We start from the raw sequence: 18,754 nt of genomic DNA on the forward strand, positions 1-18,754 counted from the left end.
GGGCCCAACATTATAATTCTATTGGTGCATTTATCTACCGATGGAGGGCTTTTACTCTTCCAATTCAATAAAATACACTTCCTAGCATAATAAAGTAACTTTCCCACTGCCATAGTTCTCCCCGCAGACCCCTCTTCCACCTCCAGAGCTCCCAATAAACAAATCCAAGGGTCTAGAGATATTCCTTCTTGAAAAATCACAAAAATATCATTACAGATCTCCTCCCAGAACATATTTATTTTTGGGCACATCCATGGTCGATGCAGCTTATCAGCTTCTAGACTATGACATTTAGGGCACCTGGCTTCCTGATGCCCATAGAATTTGGCTATCTTGGCCGGGGAGAAATGTAAATTGTGAACAATAAAAAAAATGTGATATCCTATGGGCTGGGCTGGTTGACACTTTTTTGAGACCCCTTAATACCAGAGGCCATTCTCCACCGTCCCTAGTACCTAGAATCTCTTCTCAGAACTACCTGGATTGCTTACCAACCTCTGCCTCATATAGGATTTATATAATTTAGATGACAGCCCCTTATTTGAAAGTGAATTCATCATTAATTTAACAAATTCTGGAACCTCCACAATCTTCATTGCTCCATGATCTTCTGACATAAAGGCTTGATACAGCTAAAACTGAGAATAGGAAATAGTTTGTGGTGTCTGTGAGTAGACCGCGCCCGGAATCCCGCATGGCCAGCCGCTAAATACAGGAGAAGTAGGGCCAAAATCCAGCACTTGTGATAGATCAAAGGAACCGACGTTCCACTTTTATTAATAGTAGATGGGGTTTACAATGACAAAGTAGTGAATGATGTAGCAGAGTACAGAGGTGGGTGGAAGGGGAAGGATCAAAAGTTGCCTTAAATCATTTGTTTTGCCTACGCGTTTCCGACACGTCTTGTCCTTACTCATTGCATGCGTAAGTTTCCGTAAATCCCTGAACTACGCTGTTTCCGTAACTCCCTGAGCTGCGAATGGTAGTTACAGAAGCAGTGTAGCATGCTACGCGGTTTCCGTAACTACTGTTCGGTTCTGTGGGAGTTACAGAAACAGCGTAGTTCAGCGAGTTACGTGGTTTCCGTAACTTGACCATGTACTCTGTTTTCGTAGCTACAGGGTTCCGGAAATAGTGTAGCTCACGGTGCTACGCTATTTCCGTAACTCCCATTCACTTCTATGGACATTACGGAAACAGCGTAGCTCAGTGAGCACTTGGCTGTTTCAGTAACTACCGACCACCTAACCAGTAAGGGGCCGGGAGACAGCGGAGCCGGGTAAGATAGAACGGGGTGTAAGTGGCCTCGTATAGAGATAGATGCGGGTCCCAGAGGCGGGACCCGCATCTATCCGACATTTATGACCTATCGTGTGGAAAATGTCCTTCATGGGAAGACCCTTGTTAATGCTGTGGTCGCTATTGACCGCGGCATTTAACTAGTTAAACGACCAGACCTGCGCCACTGCTGTTACTGGCTGTTAGCTGTGTTTTACAGCTGACACGCTGCTCTGACACCTGCAGTGTATGGAGCGGGCTCAGAACGTGAGCCCGTTCCGCTCCATCATCATCCTCTCCTGTTCCGGCACATCATGGGAAGGGGTTAAGTAAGAAGCGGTCAGGGGGCCCGGCGCTGCCAGATCCCTTGACTGCCGACTATAAGATGCAGGGACTTTTTAGCAAGATTTATTCATTAAAAAAACTGCGTTTTATAATCCGAAAAATACGGTAGTTTGTAGCTGGCCTATAGAGGGCACTTATCTAGTGTTTTTGTTTTTTTAACAGGAGTCCTTTTCTGAACACTTGGGCTTCACAGGAGGCATTGTGCAGGGGTGAGTATTACCAGATGACTATATAAGATGATTTTGTAGCATTATATGCTTTACGAGCCCATAGATTTGTGCCATTCGACTTTGCTGACCCCTTTCATTCTCCTTTTACTCCATAGGCAGGACCTCTACCGAGCCTCTGGAAAGTTCGAGCTTCTGGACCGCATTCTTCCCAAGCTCCGAGTCACCAACCACAAAGTTCTGCTTTTCTGTCAGATGACCACACTAATGACAATCATGGAAGACTACTTTGCTTATCGTGGCTTCAAATACCTCAGATTAGATGGTGGGTAAACCAAACCGTGACAGATTGAGGCTTGGATAACTAATATTTGGGTAAAAAGCAGTAAGTCAGTAGCCTTATTTGTCAGTGTCTGCCTTATCCAGATATCGGGGTGATAAATTCAGGAACCGCTCAAATATTTGTTTCTTTGTTAGATTAGTCTGGCAGGCGCAATGCTTTACTAGTTCGAATACACTTGCATTGTTGCTCATGTGCACACGTTTTTTGCTTCGGAGACCGCGGTTTCATATGAAGTGCACTAATTAAATGTATTTCCCCCCTCCCCCCCCCACTCCAGGAACCACAAAAGCAGAAGACCGTGGTATGTTACTGAAGACGTTCAATGAGCCATCATCAGAATACTTCATCTTCCTGCTCAGTACCCGTGCCGGGGGCTTGGGTCTTAATCTGCAGTCTGCTGACACTGTTGTCATATTTGATAGTGACTGGAATCCACATCAGGTATGAGGCAATCTAGTGCTATATATTTTTGTGTGTGGCGGAGTCCGCTACTGCTGCTCAGCCCCATTTAAGGAAATGGGGCTGTGCTGCAGTACCAGGCACAACCACATGGTTGAGAGAAGCTGTGTTGATTACTACGGCGTAGGCGACCTAGCCTAATGATAAGCCATCATTGTTTTTCCACCAGAAAGTACCTTTTTAACTGTAAGTAGGTTTACTTTTGAGAAACCTATTTCCATATTTTGAGTTGCATATACAGAAGTCTACTTGGATACTTTTTATTATTGCACTTGTTCCTTTTCATTGAGTGGCTATAAAGCAGCTTCTCCGTAGCCTGTCAGCAGACACACATTGTAAGTTTTCTGCTGACCATTTTATGTTGCAAGCCCAGGGTACACGGCCTCCTGGTGTCATTTGAATTGGTTCCACTCTAAGTATACTAGGCAATTGTCTAATATTTAAGCATTAAACGCTTTAAACAAGGCGAACAACCGATTTTGCTCCTAAAAATGGCTGCCTCATTAGGTGACCGTTTAGTGTTTTCTGCGTGACATTAATAGCTTGTTCTGCATACTCGTGTAGGATTTGCAGGCCCAGGATCGTGCTCATCGCATTGGACAGCAGAACGAAGTGCGTGTTTTGCGCTTGTGCTCTGTTAACAGCGTGGAAGAGAAAATTCTAGCCGCAGCTAAATATAAGCTAAATGTGGATCAGAAAGTTATTCAGGCTGGAATGTTCGATCAGAAATCCTCCAGCCACGAGAGGAAAGCCTTCCTTCAGGCCATCCTGGAGCATGAGGAGCAAGATGAGGTGGGGAGCACCAAGTGTGATGTGTTCTCATCTGTAAGTTCATTTTTATTCATGGCTCTGACCTGCGGTCGCATATGGGATCTAATCGCCACTAGGGGCAAGGAGGGAATGGGTTTCCCTTTTGGGGTAAATTTATATTATTCCTTTTTTTTTAAGAATTTTTAACTTCCTTTGAATTATTCAGAGTTAACAAGAATTGCCCCTCCCCCCCTCTATTTTCTGATTATTTAGCCTAACTAACCATGGAGCTATATTTGTCGATAGGAGGAAGATGAGGTACCTGATGATGAAACGGTCAATCAGATGATTGCAAGACATGAGGAAGAATTTGATTTGTTTATGGTAAGTCACCCATCAAACTAATTAGGCTCACAATTTGTAACGAGATGCGATATATAACTATTATAAAATCGCTAAATGAATTGTACTGCTGAGTTCAATGCCACGTCTATTATGGCTGATTAGTCAGTTATACCAGAGTTCTGGGAACTCCGCCATTTTTTCAGAGCATTTGTCTTATTCACGTTTTTTTGTTTTTTTTAGAGAATGGATCTAGACAGGCGGCGAGAAGAAGCCCGCAATCCTAAACGTAAACCCCGATTAATGGAGGAGGATGAGCTTCCATCCTGGATTATTAAAGACGATGCTGAAGTTGAGCGTCTGACTTGTGAAGAGGAGGAGGAGAAGATGTTTGGACGGGGGTCCCGTAGCAGAAAGGAAGTGGACTACAGTGATTCGCTCACAGAGAAGCAGTGGCTGAAGGTTTGTCTTTGGTGGCAAGTGGGGATATTTTACAGTGTTTAAGGCCTAAGCAAGCTGTATGATTTTTCAGTATCGCGATTATGCTGCTGTAATTCTCCATCGTGCTTACTGGAGCCTTGTTTACAGTCCGTAATGGGCATTTTTACATCGCAAAGATTGTTTTGGTCGCATGGTTGTGCTGCTGAATATTGTCCTGATCACTTTCCCTATTGCGCAGTTTAATGCAAACCGTAAATTAAGCCACTTTAAAAATGGGGTCTTTATCTCGGTCAAACACTAAGATTAGAGAGGAACCATGCAGTCCTTCTCATTCTGCAGATTACAGGGGTTGGAGCCCCATCAATCAAACATTAATAGTTTATCCAAAGCTTTAAGCCATCAATGTTTGACTCCGGGGGAAAACGCCTTTAAATTGGGAAACTCCAGATATTCAACCTACGTTTTCCTGCGACTAAGTAGTTTGTTTTCTGCAGGCTATTGAGGAAGGTACGTTAGATGAAATTGAGGAAGAGGTTCGTCAGAAGAAGACTACGCGTAAGCGGAAACGAGATGTGGACCCTGGAACCCCAACTACCAGCACGCGAAACAGAGAAAAGGAGGATGATGGCAGGAAGAAAAAGAGGGGGCGACCTCCAGCAGAAAAACTCTCCCCCAACCCACCAAACCTCACTAAGAAAATGAAGAAGATCGTAGATGCGGTCATCAAATATAAGGACAGGTAAGGTCTTAAAACACACTGCCTTCTCTTACCTTTTTTTTATTGACCTTTCTGAAATATGAGGCTTAGTTCTGTGAAAGGAAATGTATTTTTCCAAAGTGTTTTATACCTACTGTATACCTTTTATATACTCGTATCCTTATACGCTTGTACAAGTTAGTTATATTAGAAGGTAGGTGCTCTGGGACTTTAAGGCATAGTGCTGTGTGCAAAACACTACGCAGCAATAATAATAATTAAAATGGAGAATTATAGTGCCGTGTGTAAAACACTACGCAGCAATAATAGGGAAGATGAGGGAACGGCCCCTCTAAGAGCCAATTGACTTGTGGAACTATAACTAAACTTTCTGACTCATTTGTTATTGTCATTTTGTTATTGTCTGACTATAAATATCCGTGCTGATAGGAATAAAGTAGAAGCATTTTCATATAGTAACGTGTCTGTGTGTTTTTACTACTACGAGCTGCTCGTATTCATAAATTCATTTTTAAAAGCTAATTTGGAGCTGGATGGAACTCAAGGTGTAGTGGGATGCTAAATTGCACTCGCAGTTTATGGCGCCCGAACAGGGACTGCGGCACTAGGACCCAGACACCACCCGAACCAGACAGAGGAGACCGGACGGGAACGTGTAGACCAAGAGCTGCAGCATAATGTAAGAAGATTTGATTCTTATATTTTTGCTCTGCATCTCCCCGTCTGGCCCCCCCCCCCCCCTATTTTCGGATGACTAAGGCTCCACCTTAGGGAGTAAGGTATGAAGCCGCAGTTCCAGAACCCTGTACTCCCTTAGAAAGTAAGTGCCTGACTTCCATCTCAGTTTATGTGAATGAGGAATGGGTAGCGGGATTGACCATGTTACAGGGGGATTTCTTTGTGCAGGGATAATTGTTATACTTCTAATCTATTTTGTGTGTGTTGGAAAGTGCTGCTCAAAGAGGAAACTCCTGTTAGAAGTTAGTTACGTTTGCCGGTCTATCAGTGACCGAAGATTTTGGGGTTGAAAAGAGACCCAGTACAATTTTAGTTTAGTTGTTTGATTTTTGAGGTTGAAAAGAGACCCAGAGTAGTAGTATTAGAAGTTGTTTGCATGAGCGTGTGTGTCTGTTGGACTCGTCTAAATTTCAGTATAAAATATGAAAAAAAAACCCGGGCGTTTGCTGGTCTGATGGAGAGGTCTGGCTTTGCATCTGTGAATTACAAAAAACCGCGGTTGGTAAGGAGCTTATTTTTACACCATTCAGACATGTATTGCGTAAGCCTCAAAATTTAGCTGCAACTTTATCCAGCAGTGGTATGAAAGATGGATCCAAAAAGGTATGTTGAAACTTTTTGTGTGATGAAAGGTTGCAGGTGCGTACGTGATCTTGAACTGTTGATCTGAAACACATGAGAGAATTTTTGCCAGCAATTATATTGTTAACCAGAGAAAAATTGTGAGAAGTGTAAGACCCCCCCCCCCCCTCTGGAATGCAGTGACGTAGCGCATGGCGGAGAGAAGGTTTTAAGGCATAAGTTAAAATGACAAAGCAGGTGGTTACAAGTAAGTTGATGTGAGAAAGAACAATTTGGAAAAAGGTGTACATTTTGATAGGAAGAGTGAAGAAAACAGAGCTTCCGGGTACATTACAGTGAATGTGGGTCAGAACGGGGGGAGTGTAATGTGAACTGGTGTGATGTGACATCTGTGTGATGTGTGTAATGTAACATGTTTGTAACTAGTGGCCCACTTCTTTATTCTTCTCCCATCTTAGCGGCAATGGACGTCAGCTGAGTGAAGTTTTCATCCAGCTTCCATCCCGTAAAGAACTCCCTGAGTATTATGAACTGATCCGTAAGCCGGTGGACTTCAGAAAGATCAAGGTTAGTAGCGGATCATGCCATGTGCTGGATGGGGCATTATTCTTTCTTTTTCTGTGTTCAGAAGAACTTATCTGGGAGCGGTTTCATTTTTTAGGAGAGGATCAGGAATCACAAGTACCGCAGTCTGAATGATCTGGAGAAGGATGTTATGCTGCTCTGTCAGAACGCACAGACCTTCAACCTGGAGGGGTCCCTGGTGAGTTGCTCAGTCTTTCCCAGACTTGTTTGAGCTGCCAGATAAACCTTAGACTGCTCTTGGCTAATGTGCATAGCAATCTAATGTCTATGGCAGGAATTCCCGACCTTTTCTCATATGTGTCATTGGGAGACAGACCGTGTGTATAGGCTGCTGCCACTAGGAGGCGACACTAGGCAATAAAAGTATTAGCTTTTCCTACACAGACTATACCCCACCTGCAGACACTAAACTAATCTGTTTTAGCTTAATGTCTGTCTGAGACCTTTCTGTTTATGCAGCATTTTTTTGTTATTTAGTCTAGATTGGGAAACGGGGTGCACATGGTTTCCCTGTTCTCCCCACCACGGGCAAGGCATCGTGTCAATCCCACTGCACCGTTGTCTCGCTGCCTAAAAATACCAATGAGATAAGCGCACCAGGGCTCCTCTGTTGCCCATTAGCCCAAGGGTCACCCATACTTGAGCCTGCTCACCACCAGTGCTCCTTCTTACCAAACACACTGAAGGGGTGACACTGCCGGTTTACACATTGGCGCTGAAGAGGAACTCTGTATGTTATCCTCTCCCATCGCTCCACAATTACATCGGGTCCCCTACTGTACTACCTGACCCTCGCCCTCTGGCATGGGCCTCCCGCCGTGTTCTTTTTTCACCAAGAACCCGGTTTTCCTTTCAGCTGTTTCTTCCACTTCTCCCTAGGCCGAGATCGCTCTCCGTGGTCGCGTTGCACGTCTTTGTTTCTCTTCGTCCGTGCCACATGACCGTGGCACTAATTGAAGGCCCCGACTCCATTTCGTCCTATCTATGCCATGCTGTTTATCTTTCCACTTCTTGCGTGCTCATAGCTTCTGATGCTGGAGTCGGTAACATCTGGCCTACAAGGCAGGAACACCATGCGGCTAAGGCCCCATGCACACAACAGTATTTTCATCTATCCCGAAATACCATCCGTAAATACGGATCAGTAGGCATCTGTATATACGGAAGGGTGTCCGTAAATACGGTCAGTATTGCATCCGTATTCCATCCGTACAAAAAGAGGAAGGTTGCAAATAATGTCAACATGTTGCCTAGCAATGCTACCTTAAATACGGACGGTTTCCGGATGCACATCAGTAGCCGTCCGTATTTACGGAAGCTCCGATAGGCTTCTATGGGAGAGTCCTTGCTGTAATTACTGACGAGAATAGGACCGGTTCTTTAATTTTTTCAGCACGGGCACCCATCAGTAAAAATACGGGAAGGTGTCCGTGGCCAATAGAAATGAATGGGTCAGTAATTACTGTCCGTAATTACTGATAAAATACTGTTGTGTGCATGGGGCCTAACTTAGGCCCAGGCTTCATTGCGGCCTACTATCCACTCTTCTGACGCATTCGGCAGTTTCTTTCCCTTCCTATTCTTGCACAGTGCAGGCTTACCCTGCCCTCCTACTCCTCCTTTTTCATTTGGGGCTTGAGGTGGGGGTGGGAGGCCCTTAAAATAGGCTTGCTTTTTTCCAGCCAACGCCATCTCCCTGCCTTCCACTGGTGTTGCAACCCTCCTTTGCTGCGGAACAAAGACACCTCAATTGTAGTGTAACTGACAAGGCAGTTATTGCGATCATAGGGTGCCACATTATCCGCTTCTTAGCATTATTGCAGACTTCCCTCTTCTGCTAGGCAGTGCAACGGACAGTGCTACATGGTAATTACAGGCATCAGGCAGACAAGTACCCCCTTGGAGTAATTCTGTTATGCAGATAACCTCCCTTGGTGGACTGTGTAACGGACATTGCTATGCACTTATAGCGAGCACCCAGAAGCCACCTTACCCCCTTCCATAGGCGGAGTAATTGTGTTACACATTACCCTCTGTTGCTAGACCGTGTACTCAAGTGTCACACAAGTATTGTAAGCAACAAGCCGTCACATTTAACCCCCTCCCTTAGGAGTAATTGTGCTATGTATTAGTCTCTGATGGCGTACCTGACGTTGCCGTGCAAGTATTATGGGCATCAAGCAGCCACGTTACCCCCTGACGTGGAGTAATTGTACTATTGCTAGACACTTTGTGAAATGGCTACTGCTAGCATGAGACAGCCACATTACCCCCTACTCAGACTAATTGTGCTAATGCTACTCGCTCTATCTGACACTGCTGTGGTTTTTGTGTGCTCCAGGCAGACACATTCGTCTGTATTTCGGCTATTGAAAGACCTTGTACCCGACAGGCCTACGCAATTACTTTTAGTACCAGACAGCCACATTACCCACTTACCCCCTTACATAGACTGTGTAATTGGGCTAACGCTTTACACTGTATCTAACATAGCTGCGTTGTTGGCACAATAACTTTGCTTGTGGACTATCGCTAGACTCGGTAACTGATGTAACGACTACACAGTTCTTGCAGACATCAGAAGATCACATTACCCCCTTCCATGGCGGAGAAAATGGGCTCTTGCAGCTTACCCTCCCTTTTTTTTCTTCTAGACTAGGTGCTCGACTGCTACTTGAGACGTTGGATCTTGCTCTGTTTCTTTTGACGCTGTTTTTATTTCCTCTAGACATTAAATCCAAAGTTCTCTTTTGTGATAGTCCCTGTAGAATGGGCCAGGTCTGGTTCTCCCCTGGGTTTTCAATAGTCAACCTTCCTGTAGAGGAGATTCACTCTGACTCTCCCTTGCAATGCCCTATTTCAAGGAAACGTACACCACCCCTAAATAGGAATTAGATGCTATGCAGTTCTCCAGAAGAGCTGTCTCATGGGACAGTCTTGTCACTGCAGTACAGAAGACTCTTCAGATCCTCCTTGGTCCTGATGTGTTTTCTTTTTTTCTGGAATATCTTCAAGTTTTTTCATGGACACTTTGAGAAACCTGTGACCAAGCTCTCTGATGGGCATTTTATCTTAAACCGAACTCCTGAACATGAAGACCACCTGGCCAACGGACCTTCTTCGCCTATGGTAGACCCGCCGATCTATCGACTTACCGATACTATCACTATCCACGTGACAGACGCTACCTCTTTGGACTCGCCAGGGCTTCTTGTCAAGGTGGCTTGGCATGGTCAGATTTCCCTTCTACAGAAATAAAAAATGCGGCGAGGCTCCCCTGGATACAGGGAGACTTCTGGTGTATTCCATACAGCGAGGCTCCTCTTGGTGCATCCACTGCACCTATAGGGTCGATCTCGCAGCACTCTGTGGTTCAACCTTGGGCAGCTATTTCAGATTCCAGGTTCCCTCACCGGTGTTCTATTCTGATTCCTGTCTCCTTTGTCCTAGGTTGGACAAGATTTTTTTTTTTTTCTGGAGCTCCTGTGTCAAGGACTCTCTCTTGTTCCAGAATAAACTGTAGTGCTCTTAGGAGCCTCCTACATGAAGTTCAGCTCACTCGGGTCTTCTCTGGTTGTGGGCAGGCTCCTTCACTGGGTTTCATATTTCTCAGTCGCGTGGCTCTACAACATAGACCCTTCTGGCTATAGAGAGAGCTATTTAGGTTTGTTTCTCCTGGACATCGCGCTGTTAGCTTCCTTCCCCTCCTAGGGCATATCGATCCCTGTTTATCAGTAGGAAAGTTCTCGGTGTTCTTGCTCTAGTCCTTCTCTGGTCCCCATGTAAGATGACCTAGCCGCTCCTTCCTTCATTTACAGCATTGGTCGGTTTGGCAGGATCAGATTTTTCATGTGGAGTCAGTAAAGACTGATCAATATCTGATCTCTGCATCCTAATACGTCAAGCCCACCAGTGCTCCTCAGGCTTTCTACGGCCCATCGTCCGCTTTTCGTTCCCTCCGGGGGGTGCTCGCCAGGAGGTTCTCTGTCGTGCCTTGCTTGGACGATATCCTGGTACAGGCCCATTCCTTTTAAAACAGTGATCTTTTTTAAATCACCCTAGACACTCAGACTTATTACTTTGTCTACAGGGGGGTTCCTTCTTCATGGAAGCCTTCCTCCTACAAACTGTCACGTTCACCTACTTCTTCAGGAGATTCTTGTTTACTGGGATTGATCACCCTTTGCTGGATCATCCTGTCCTTCCCTGGCTGTATGTTATGCACCTGCTCAGGGGTTCTACTCAACAATCCCCAATGGCAGATTTTTTTTTTTACTCCTTTTCTTCGTTGGACTCCCCTCCTAGGGAGGTGTCCACTAGCTTTTCGTCTGACAACGCAGTCCCCTACTTGAACCATCATATCGACCTACGGTTCAGCAGTGCTTTTAAAATCGGCCACTTTCCTATCCGTGGCCCTAATTTCAGTAGTGGTCTACTGGACCGTGGACTTCTTCAGCAGAGGACTGCTGGACACAGGCAAGTAGTCTCTTCATCCTTCGGATGGTATAGTGGATATACATCTTCCATCTCCTGCCTCTTCTCCCTAGGATGTTCTGGGTGGCACAGGTCTTACCTCGACAAATGTTTTTGTAGCCTTCTCTAAGAGGACTGATTCAGTCTCCTCTAAGCCCTTCGAGTCACTACGTTTGACACCACGCTTTGTCAAGCCATAGCCTTGAGATCTAAAAGGTTCTTGGAACGAGTCGTTACTGACGGCATGATGACTTCCCGATCTCCTGTTCCTTACAGGACCTGGAAGTCTTGTTTGAGGAACGTTTCCATCCTCCTATTCATTGATCATGTTGTTGTTGGTTTTTGTATTTTCCCCAACAGAGGTTTGGATCTGAGGCTTGGCCTTAGTTTCCTCCCTGGCGTGTGGACTGCTCTCGAATGGGTCGCCCCTCGGCTCACCTTATGTGCGGCCTACAACGCCTCGGGCTCTCAACCTAGTTTTTGAGTGACGCGGTCACCTTCTTTTAGGCAACTTTCCCATTCTGGGGAATGCGCTCTACTACATCTCGATGTGACCACTCTCCTTGTCATCTTGCCACACGGCTTCCAATGCTATAGCACTAAAGGCAGAGCTCTTCCTTCCCAGCTAAGAGCTCATTCCTGCATCCCTGTGGTTGCCTCTTTGCTGGCAAGCCATCGGGCCTCTGCTCGACAGGTGTGTACGGCCATTGCCTGTCTTTCTCCACACCTTACTTTGTTCCATTTAATTTACACACTTTTGCATCCCTGGAAGCTTTTCCCAGTTGCAGGCAGCAGAGGATTAATCGACTGTTAGTGCAATGTTCTTGTTCCCTCGTCCAGGGGTTGCTTTAGGACCCACGGTCTCTGTAGCCAATGACACGAGCGAGAACAGAGGTTTTTGTATTTTTATTATTTTTATTTTTTTTTCTTTTCTCTAGAGTTTCCCAGAACTTCACCCAGTTCATCTATATTATTTATTTATTTTTTTCCCCCTCTGGTTTTTGGGCATCTGATGGTTTTTCTTGTATGCGGTTCCAACCCATCAAGAGGTTTTTTGTTCTAAGTTTACGGTTTACCTGTTCTCGTTGCTAATGCTTCTGTACAAACTGATTAGCTCAGTGTTTGCACGATGGGTACGGCCTGTGTAGGAGGTGCTAGTGGGAAGCAATAAAACTGTTCCTTTTTTTTTTTCAATGTCTTCAGATGCTATGAAGTCTTGTTTGCTATTGGATTAAGAACCACATTGTATATTCTTTCTGTCATGCAGATATATGAAGACTCCATTGTGTTGCAGTCAGTCTTCACCAGTGTTAGGCAGAAGATTGAGAAAGAGGAGGAGAGTGAGGGAGATGAAAGTGAAGACGACGAAGAAGCAGAGGAGGAAGGGTCAGAGTCTGAGTGTGAGTGCTTTATTCACTGGGCTACTGAAATTGAATACAGCTGTAGTTGGAGTGCTGCCTTCTAGTGGTAAATGTATAAAATACACTTGGTCAGGGCAGCATCACACAGGATCCTAGTTTGTTGTGAGGAATGGAAAACGTGCGTGTGGCCAGTTTACTAGGAACATCAGTTTAGTCCCGGTGTGATCTTCCTTTTGCCACTAGGATAGCCGAATAATCATCTGCAATGGCCCTTTTGTCGACTGGTTAGTGGGATCTTCATGTAGTGAGTTCCACTTTCAGTGACACTGGGGGTTGAGGTCGGGCTCTGCAGATGAGGGTATTGCAGGTTTTGTGAGCTGCTGCATTAGTGTTTCTTGTACCACAATGCAATACTGTCCATATATATGATATAGCAGACCTCTATTCACATTAGATGCCACCATCTTTCACCAGTCAGGCCATTATGCTTATGTGATTTTGTACAGTAACTTGTGTTCCCCATCTCGTGTCACACAGCTCGCTCAGTCAAGGTGAAAATTAAATTGGGGCGTAAGGAGAAGATGCAGGAACGTATGAAGGGGCGCAGGCGCACCAGCCGAGGTTGCAGGGCCAAGCCAGTAGTCAGCGATGATGACAGTGAAGAGGACCAAGAAGAGGTGAGTGTATGTTGGTGTAGTGTTTTCTAAAGTTTTAGTACAGTAATGGTAGATGCCTTTCCTGCTACATTTTTTTTTATTATTGTATGGGTCCTGGCTCGAAGGTTTTCTCGTTAATATAACTGGGGGACACATCACCATGGGTTTAGGCTGTTGCCACTAGGAGGCTGGCGCCAAGTAGGAAAAGTCTTCTCTCTCCAGGCAGGCCATACCCTTTCCGCAAACACTGGCTAAATCCGTTTTAGTCTAGTGTCCCTAGGAGGAGGACATGACCTGATAACCAGATCTGCCGCTATTTTTATTTTCTTTCTAACCTTGGCTGCAGGTGGGTTTGTCAGTCTGGTCATCCCCCTCCAGGTGCTGGGACACCAGGCAGTTTTCTGCTCTGACTTTCCCTCATCGCTGGTCACCTAACTTGTCTGCATCTGTAGTTGGAGTGCCAGTAACTCCACTATAGTGCAGGGTTAATGAGAAAATGACCCTGCGAACACCTGAAGACTATAGAGGGTGAGTATAAACCCCATGCCTACCTCCACTGGAGACAGAGTCTCGCAAAGGGTATACCTCTATGGGACTGACATCCTATCCAAGTGGGGTATGCTTTATTTGGGTAGTGAAGTCTCTATCTAGGGGATATACCTGAATATGACCTAAATAAAAATCACGATTAATCGAGCATGTAACCTCTATTTACGATTAATGAAGGGTTATTTAGGCCACACCCCTTTTTGCATTCCACAACACCTATTTGCATTCCACAACACCTATTTGCAGGCTACGCCATTGAATTAATATCCCCCGAACCTGCTGTATATAATATACCCCTTGACACTGCCCCTCCACACAGTATAATGCCCCAATAGTCCCTACTAAAAAATAACATACCCTGTTCCCACGACGAGTGGAGGTGATCCTTCTTCTCCCCCGGTCTGTGTGGCTCGGCACAGAGCGGTGTGAGGCAATAACATCATCGTGCCTGTCTGCGCTGAGCCGTGTACGGCTGACGTTACACAGCTCCCTGCTCTACCATTCACTAACGGGCCCCCTCTGCTCCACTATTAGATTCAACTGTGTCTGCGTCCTGAAACCTGAAATATTGCAAGATTTTGGTTTCCTTTTTTTTTTTTCTGATTCATTGTCCAGTCCTACTTGTGGGTGAGGGAACAGGCGCTATACTGCACCATCAACGCCGCCTGTTCAGTCAGCGCTGCAGGCCAGGTCCTCCACTCTAGTCCCTTCAGCTGCAATACACAGACGACGGCCCTTCTCACCATGGCCCCTGGTGTTCACGTTATCCCATTGGCTCCATCGGCTGGCCGAAGCCACTTCATTGGATGCCTGGATAGGAGTCTTTTTGGGGGAGGCAGTCTTAGGAGCAGGGCGTCTGTTTCCAAAAGCACAGAATTCTATAGGGGTGGTCCTTCCACTTCCTTTGACTGCTTCATCAGTGAGCTATCTTTCCAGCATTTTTTTCAGTCTCTCCAGTTCCTCTGCAAGTGGTACACCGCTCTGGGGGTCTGGTAGGCCCGCCTTGGGGGTGAATTATCATTTTTTGTTAGGTGCAGCTTCCCCAGAGGCCAGTCCCTTTTTTTTTTTGCTTTTTTTTTTTTTCCTCCCTTTGACACTGCTTGTTGTTTTTCTGTTACCTTCTCCCTTGTGACATGTCTTCAGCCGGCATAGTTGGGCCTGGCTACTTATTATTCCTGTGATGGAGGTGATGAAGCCTACATGTGGCCGGCCTACAACATTCTGCCCAGTGTCTGCAATCCAGGCCCTTGCAGGAGGCTACCCCCTCCAATATCTGTCCTACTCCCTGAATGGGTGATGTTCACTAATGCCTGAGCAAAGGACATTTCCAGACTCTCTCCCTTTTTACATAGCGGTTGAACTTAAATCCCTTCCCTTGGGTAATACACGGTCTACCTCTCACGGTAGATCCCATAAAAGGCGCGGTAGTGTCATGGACCAGTCCTACTCCTCAGGTTCCCTCCAAAGGTCCCCTATTAGATCCTGATTAGAAGCCGCTTCTCCATTGATCACGGTCTCCTAGTGTATTCTCCGATTCAGAGACCGAACATAACTTGCAATTGACAGTTGCCATACAGGCATTGATCAGTTCTGTCAAGGACGCCTTTCATGTAAAGGATGACTCAGTCACCCCTTCTCAGGAAGAGGCACACTTACGGTGCCAAGAGCTAAGCTTCCCAAACCATAGCGAGTTTGAGGAAATTTTATCCAAAGAATGGAGAAATCCTGACAGGCGGTTTCAAAACACCCTAATACTTTCCTTTTCAAGGAGGACTAATGGTCTTTTTCTACTTCTGTGGATCTGCCTATCTCATTACTGTCTATAAGCACCACCATCCCACTGTCCGATACGGCGTCCCTCTGTGACCCTCTTGACAAGAAGTTGGATTCTCAAACAAAGTCTGCATTTTTGGCCACAGGTTCTGCTTTGCACCCATCTTTTGCATCCGTTTCGGTGAGTAAGGCCTTCTCGATTTGGGGAAGCGGCTGCACCGCAGTGTCCTGAAGGAGCGACGCAGCAATATAGGTCTGTACTAGCTTCTTGGGTGATCCATGCTTCAAAGTTTTTATTTGAGTGACCCCGCTTCAATGCCCGTGCCTTGGCTAATGTAATTGCCGTTCGGCGGTCTATTTGGCGCTTTTTAAAAAAAAACAAAAAACCTGTTTGGCCTTCTGAGGCTACTGGCTGTAAGGGTATGTTCACACGCTTAACAAAATGTCTGAAAATATGGAGCTGTTTTGAAGGGAAAATTTTCAGGCGTTTTTGAAGCTGAAAATTAAGCTTCTTTTAATTTGGAGCTTCTTTTGAGGCTTTTCAGGCGTCTTTTGAGACGTTTTTCATGGTGTTCAATGGAAAATCCGCTCCTAAAAACGCCTCAAGAAGTGACATGCACTTCTTTTTACGGAGCGTCTTTTTACGCTCCGTTTTTTAAAACAGCGGTGTAAAAAGATGCCCCGTATTAATTAAATGCTGTTTTTCCCATCAATTTCAATGGGCAGATGTTTGTGGGCGTTCAGCTTGTTTTTTCAGGCGTTTTTCGAGGTGTAAACGCCCCGAAATATGCGTGAAAACACTGCGTGTAAACATAACCTAAGGGTATGTTCACACAGTTTTTTGCAGGCAGAAAATTCTGCCTGGAAAAATCCGCTCCGGTTTTTTGAAGTTTCTTTTCACCACACCCTTTTTTTGGCGCGTCTTTTTTCTTTTTTTTTTTTTAAAAACGCTTAAAAAATCGTGACAACAAAAATCCGTCAAAAAAACGTCTCCCATTGATTTCAATGGGTTTTTGAGGCGGAAAACGCCTCGAGATAGGGCATGTCACTACTTTTTATCGCGAGTGTTTTTTGTGCTCGTGGTAAAAAAAAAATGCCTCCACCTCCCATTGAGTCCATTTCGGCTGTTTTTTGCCACGATTTCCGCAGCAAGAACCGCGGCAAAAAACTGTGTGAACAGGGCCTAAGAGTTTCTCTTCAATCTCAGAACAGACTGCAGCCTTCTCTTAGTTCTCCGGTTCGGTCCTTAGCTAACAATTCCTCCCAGAGGTCGTTCTCTTTGCAGAGACCAGACAAGAATATCCATTCTATAGACCCCGGATGCCATCTTTCAAGCCTAGGCCGGTTTGGCAACCGTGCCAAGAAGCCCTCCTCTGTGAAGAACTCTTCAGCCTTCTCCTCCCTTGTCGTGAGTGGGAGGACAGCTTTTTCTTTTTCCTTTCAGGAGACATGGCTGGCTCATGTGGACGATGCCTGGTTCTTGAACGTTGTGTTGACCAGATGCGAGACAGAGTTCTCGACCCTTCCCCCAGGTCGGTTTTCTGTCGGCTCTGCCTTGCGCACCAGATTGCGCTTCTGCTTTTCCCAGGCTGTTTGTTCCCTTCTACACGTTTGTCGTTCCTCAGTCTGAAAGTTTTCAGGGGTTCTACAAATCTTTTCAGTACCCAAAAAAGGACGAATCCGTCTGACCAATTCTGGATTTGAAGAAGTTGAACCGCTTTGTTCCCTCTCTGAGGTTTCGCATAAAATCCGTCAGATCGGTGGTTGCATCACTGCAACTAGGAGTTACTCTCTTCCATTGACATTCACGATGCAAATCTTCATATCCCTATGGCAAGAACCCACAAGTGCTTCCTTAGTTTTGCAATAGGTTCTTAACGTTTTATCGTTTGTGTCCCGTCCCCCCCCCCCCCCCCTCGTCTGGGCTCGCCAGGACTCCACAGGTATTCACTAAGGTTCTGGCGACTCATGGGCTTCTCTGCACCAAGGTGGTTGCTGTCATCCCGTACCTAGAAAACCTCTTTGTGATGGCCTATTCCCAGAAAGTACAATCTTTCAGTCCGAAGAACGCTCTGGAAACATTGGAAAGATTTGGGTGGATCTTCGAGGAGCAATGCTCCTTGCACTTGATTTTAGAGCATGGAGTTTATGGGAGTGATATTCAACACCAGAACAGAAAATGTCTACCGCTTGGCGGACAAGATCAAGACCGTACAAGTCGAAGTGGACTTCCTTCACTGAAACACCCCCATCTTCCATCCACTTTTGCATGCGGGTGCTGGGCAGGATTGTCTCTACCTTTTTTGAAGCAGTTCTATACGTGCAATTCCACTCCAAGTCCCTCCAGGGGGGAGATCCTCTCACGCTGGGACAAATTTCCAGGATTCACTGGACGCTTGGATTCTTCTGCTGTCTCGGTTTCATGAGGAGTTGCGCTGTTGAGAGACCTCGCTGGCCATCACGATGGAACGGTCCTTTGTGTCCCTCCAGTGGCTTGTCATCTTAAGGAATGCCAGTCTATCCTGTTGGGATGCAGTTCCCGGGCACTTAGTCGCTGGAGGAGATATCCTTGCAGATCAACCTTCTGGAATTGAGCACAATCTCCCTAGCTCTCTCCCATTGGACTTTTCTTCTTAAGGTTGCCCGGCCAGACCGACAACTCCGACTGTTGCTTATCTGAACCACCAAGGCTGCACCAGAAGTAGGGCTGCTCTGTGGGAGTCCTCTCGTACCTTACTATGGGTGGATCCTACTTTTAACTCCATAGGAGGAGTTGGGTTGCCAGCCAGAGGGTGGGGATCACAGATATGACCGTGGACATATTGTGCAACAACTCCTAGTATGGGAGACATATGCTAAATGGCTGCAGTAGGCCCTTGTGATGTCTTCCCCAGGCATTCTGGTTGGGTTCATTGTAATTTTTTGAAGGTGCCATAATACAGAATTTAAGATTTTTTCAGTGGGTTTCTCCCTCCTCTGTCAGCTTCTACACATGGCGTAAGGGGAAATACCTGATTTGTCATGGTACCTGCACAGGGAATATAGCTATACAGAAATATAACACAATCTTTTCAGGTGTGGACGTATTTTTATGCAGATGTATTTGAGGAAGGCGACCTAGTTCTACCCAAACATTCATAGGTGAAGTGGATGAAGTTTGCCAAACCCTCCAGGCCTTGTTTTATGGACCAGTA

At 45.8% G+C, this 18,754-nt stretch overlaps 1 protein-coding gene and 1 long non-coding RNA gene across 5 annotated transcripts in view; one reads left to right on the forward strand and one right to left on the reverse strand.

Annotated features, from left to right (window-relative positions):
• Positions 1-18,754, reverse strand: part of LOC142750166 (uncharacterized) — a 189,881-nt gene that overhangs the window by 42,493 nt on the left and 128,634 nt on the right. The window lies entirely within an intron of this gene.
• SMARCA4 (SWI/SNF related BAF chromatin remodeling complex subunit ATPase 4) overlaps positions 1-18,754 on the forward strand; it is a 52,950-nt gene that overhangs the window by 32,559 nt on the left and 1,637 nt on the right. For 2 of the 3 annotated variants that reach the window (XM_075859009.1, XM_075859010.1), the window contains exons 23-33: positions 1,786-1,832; positions 1,949-2,115; positions 2,411-2,574; positions 3,157-3,417; positions 3,649-3,726; positions 3,928-4,146; positions 4,620-4,864; positions 6,622-6,730; positions 6,825-6,926; positions 12,489-12,621; positions 13,120-13,259. In XM_075859009.1, coding sequence (XP_075715124.1) covers positions 1,786-1,832; positions 1,949-2,115; positions 2,411-2,574; positions 3,157-3,417; positions 3,649-3,726; positions 3,928-4,146; positions 4,620-4,864; positions 6,622-6,730; positions 6,825-6,926; positions 12,489-12,621; positions 13,120-13,259 — 1,665 coding nt within the window. The remainder of the gene's footprint in view (positions 1-1,785; positions 1,833-1,948; positions 2,116-2,410; positions 2,575-3,156; positions 3,418-3,648; positions 3,727-3,927; positions 4,147-4,619; positions 4,865-6,621; positions 6,731-6,824; positions 6,927-12,488; positions 12,622-13,119; positions 13,260-18,754) is intronic. The other variant, XM_075859011.1, reaches the window with a different exon arrangement.

This window comes from Rhinoderma darwinii, chromosome 3 (genome assembly GCF_050947455.1).
Source record: "Rhinoderma darwinii isolate aRhiDar2 chromosome 3, aRhiDar2.hap1, whole genome shotgun sequence".
In the NCBI taxonomy this organism is placed as follows: Eukaryota; Metazoa; Chordata; class Amphibia; order Anura; family Rhinodermatidae; genus Rhinoderma; species Rhinoderma darwinii.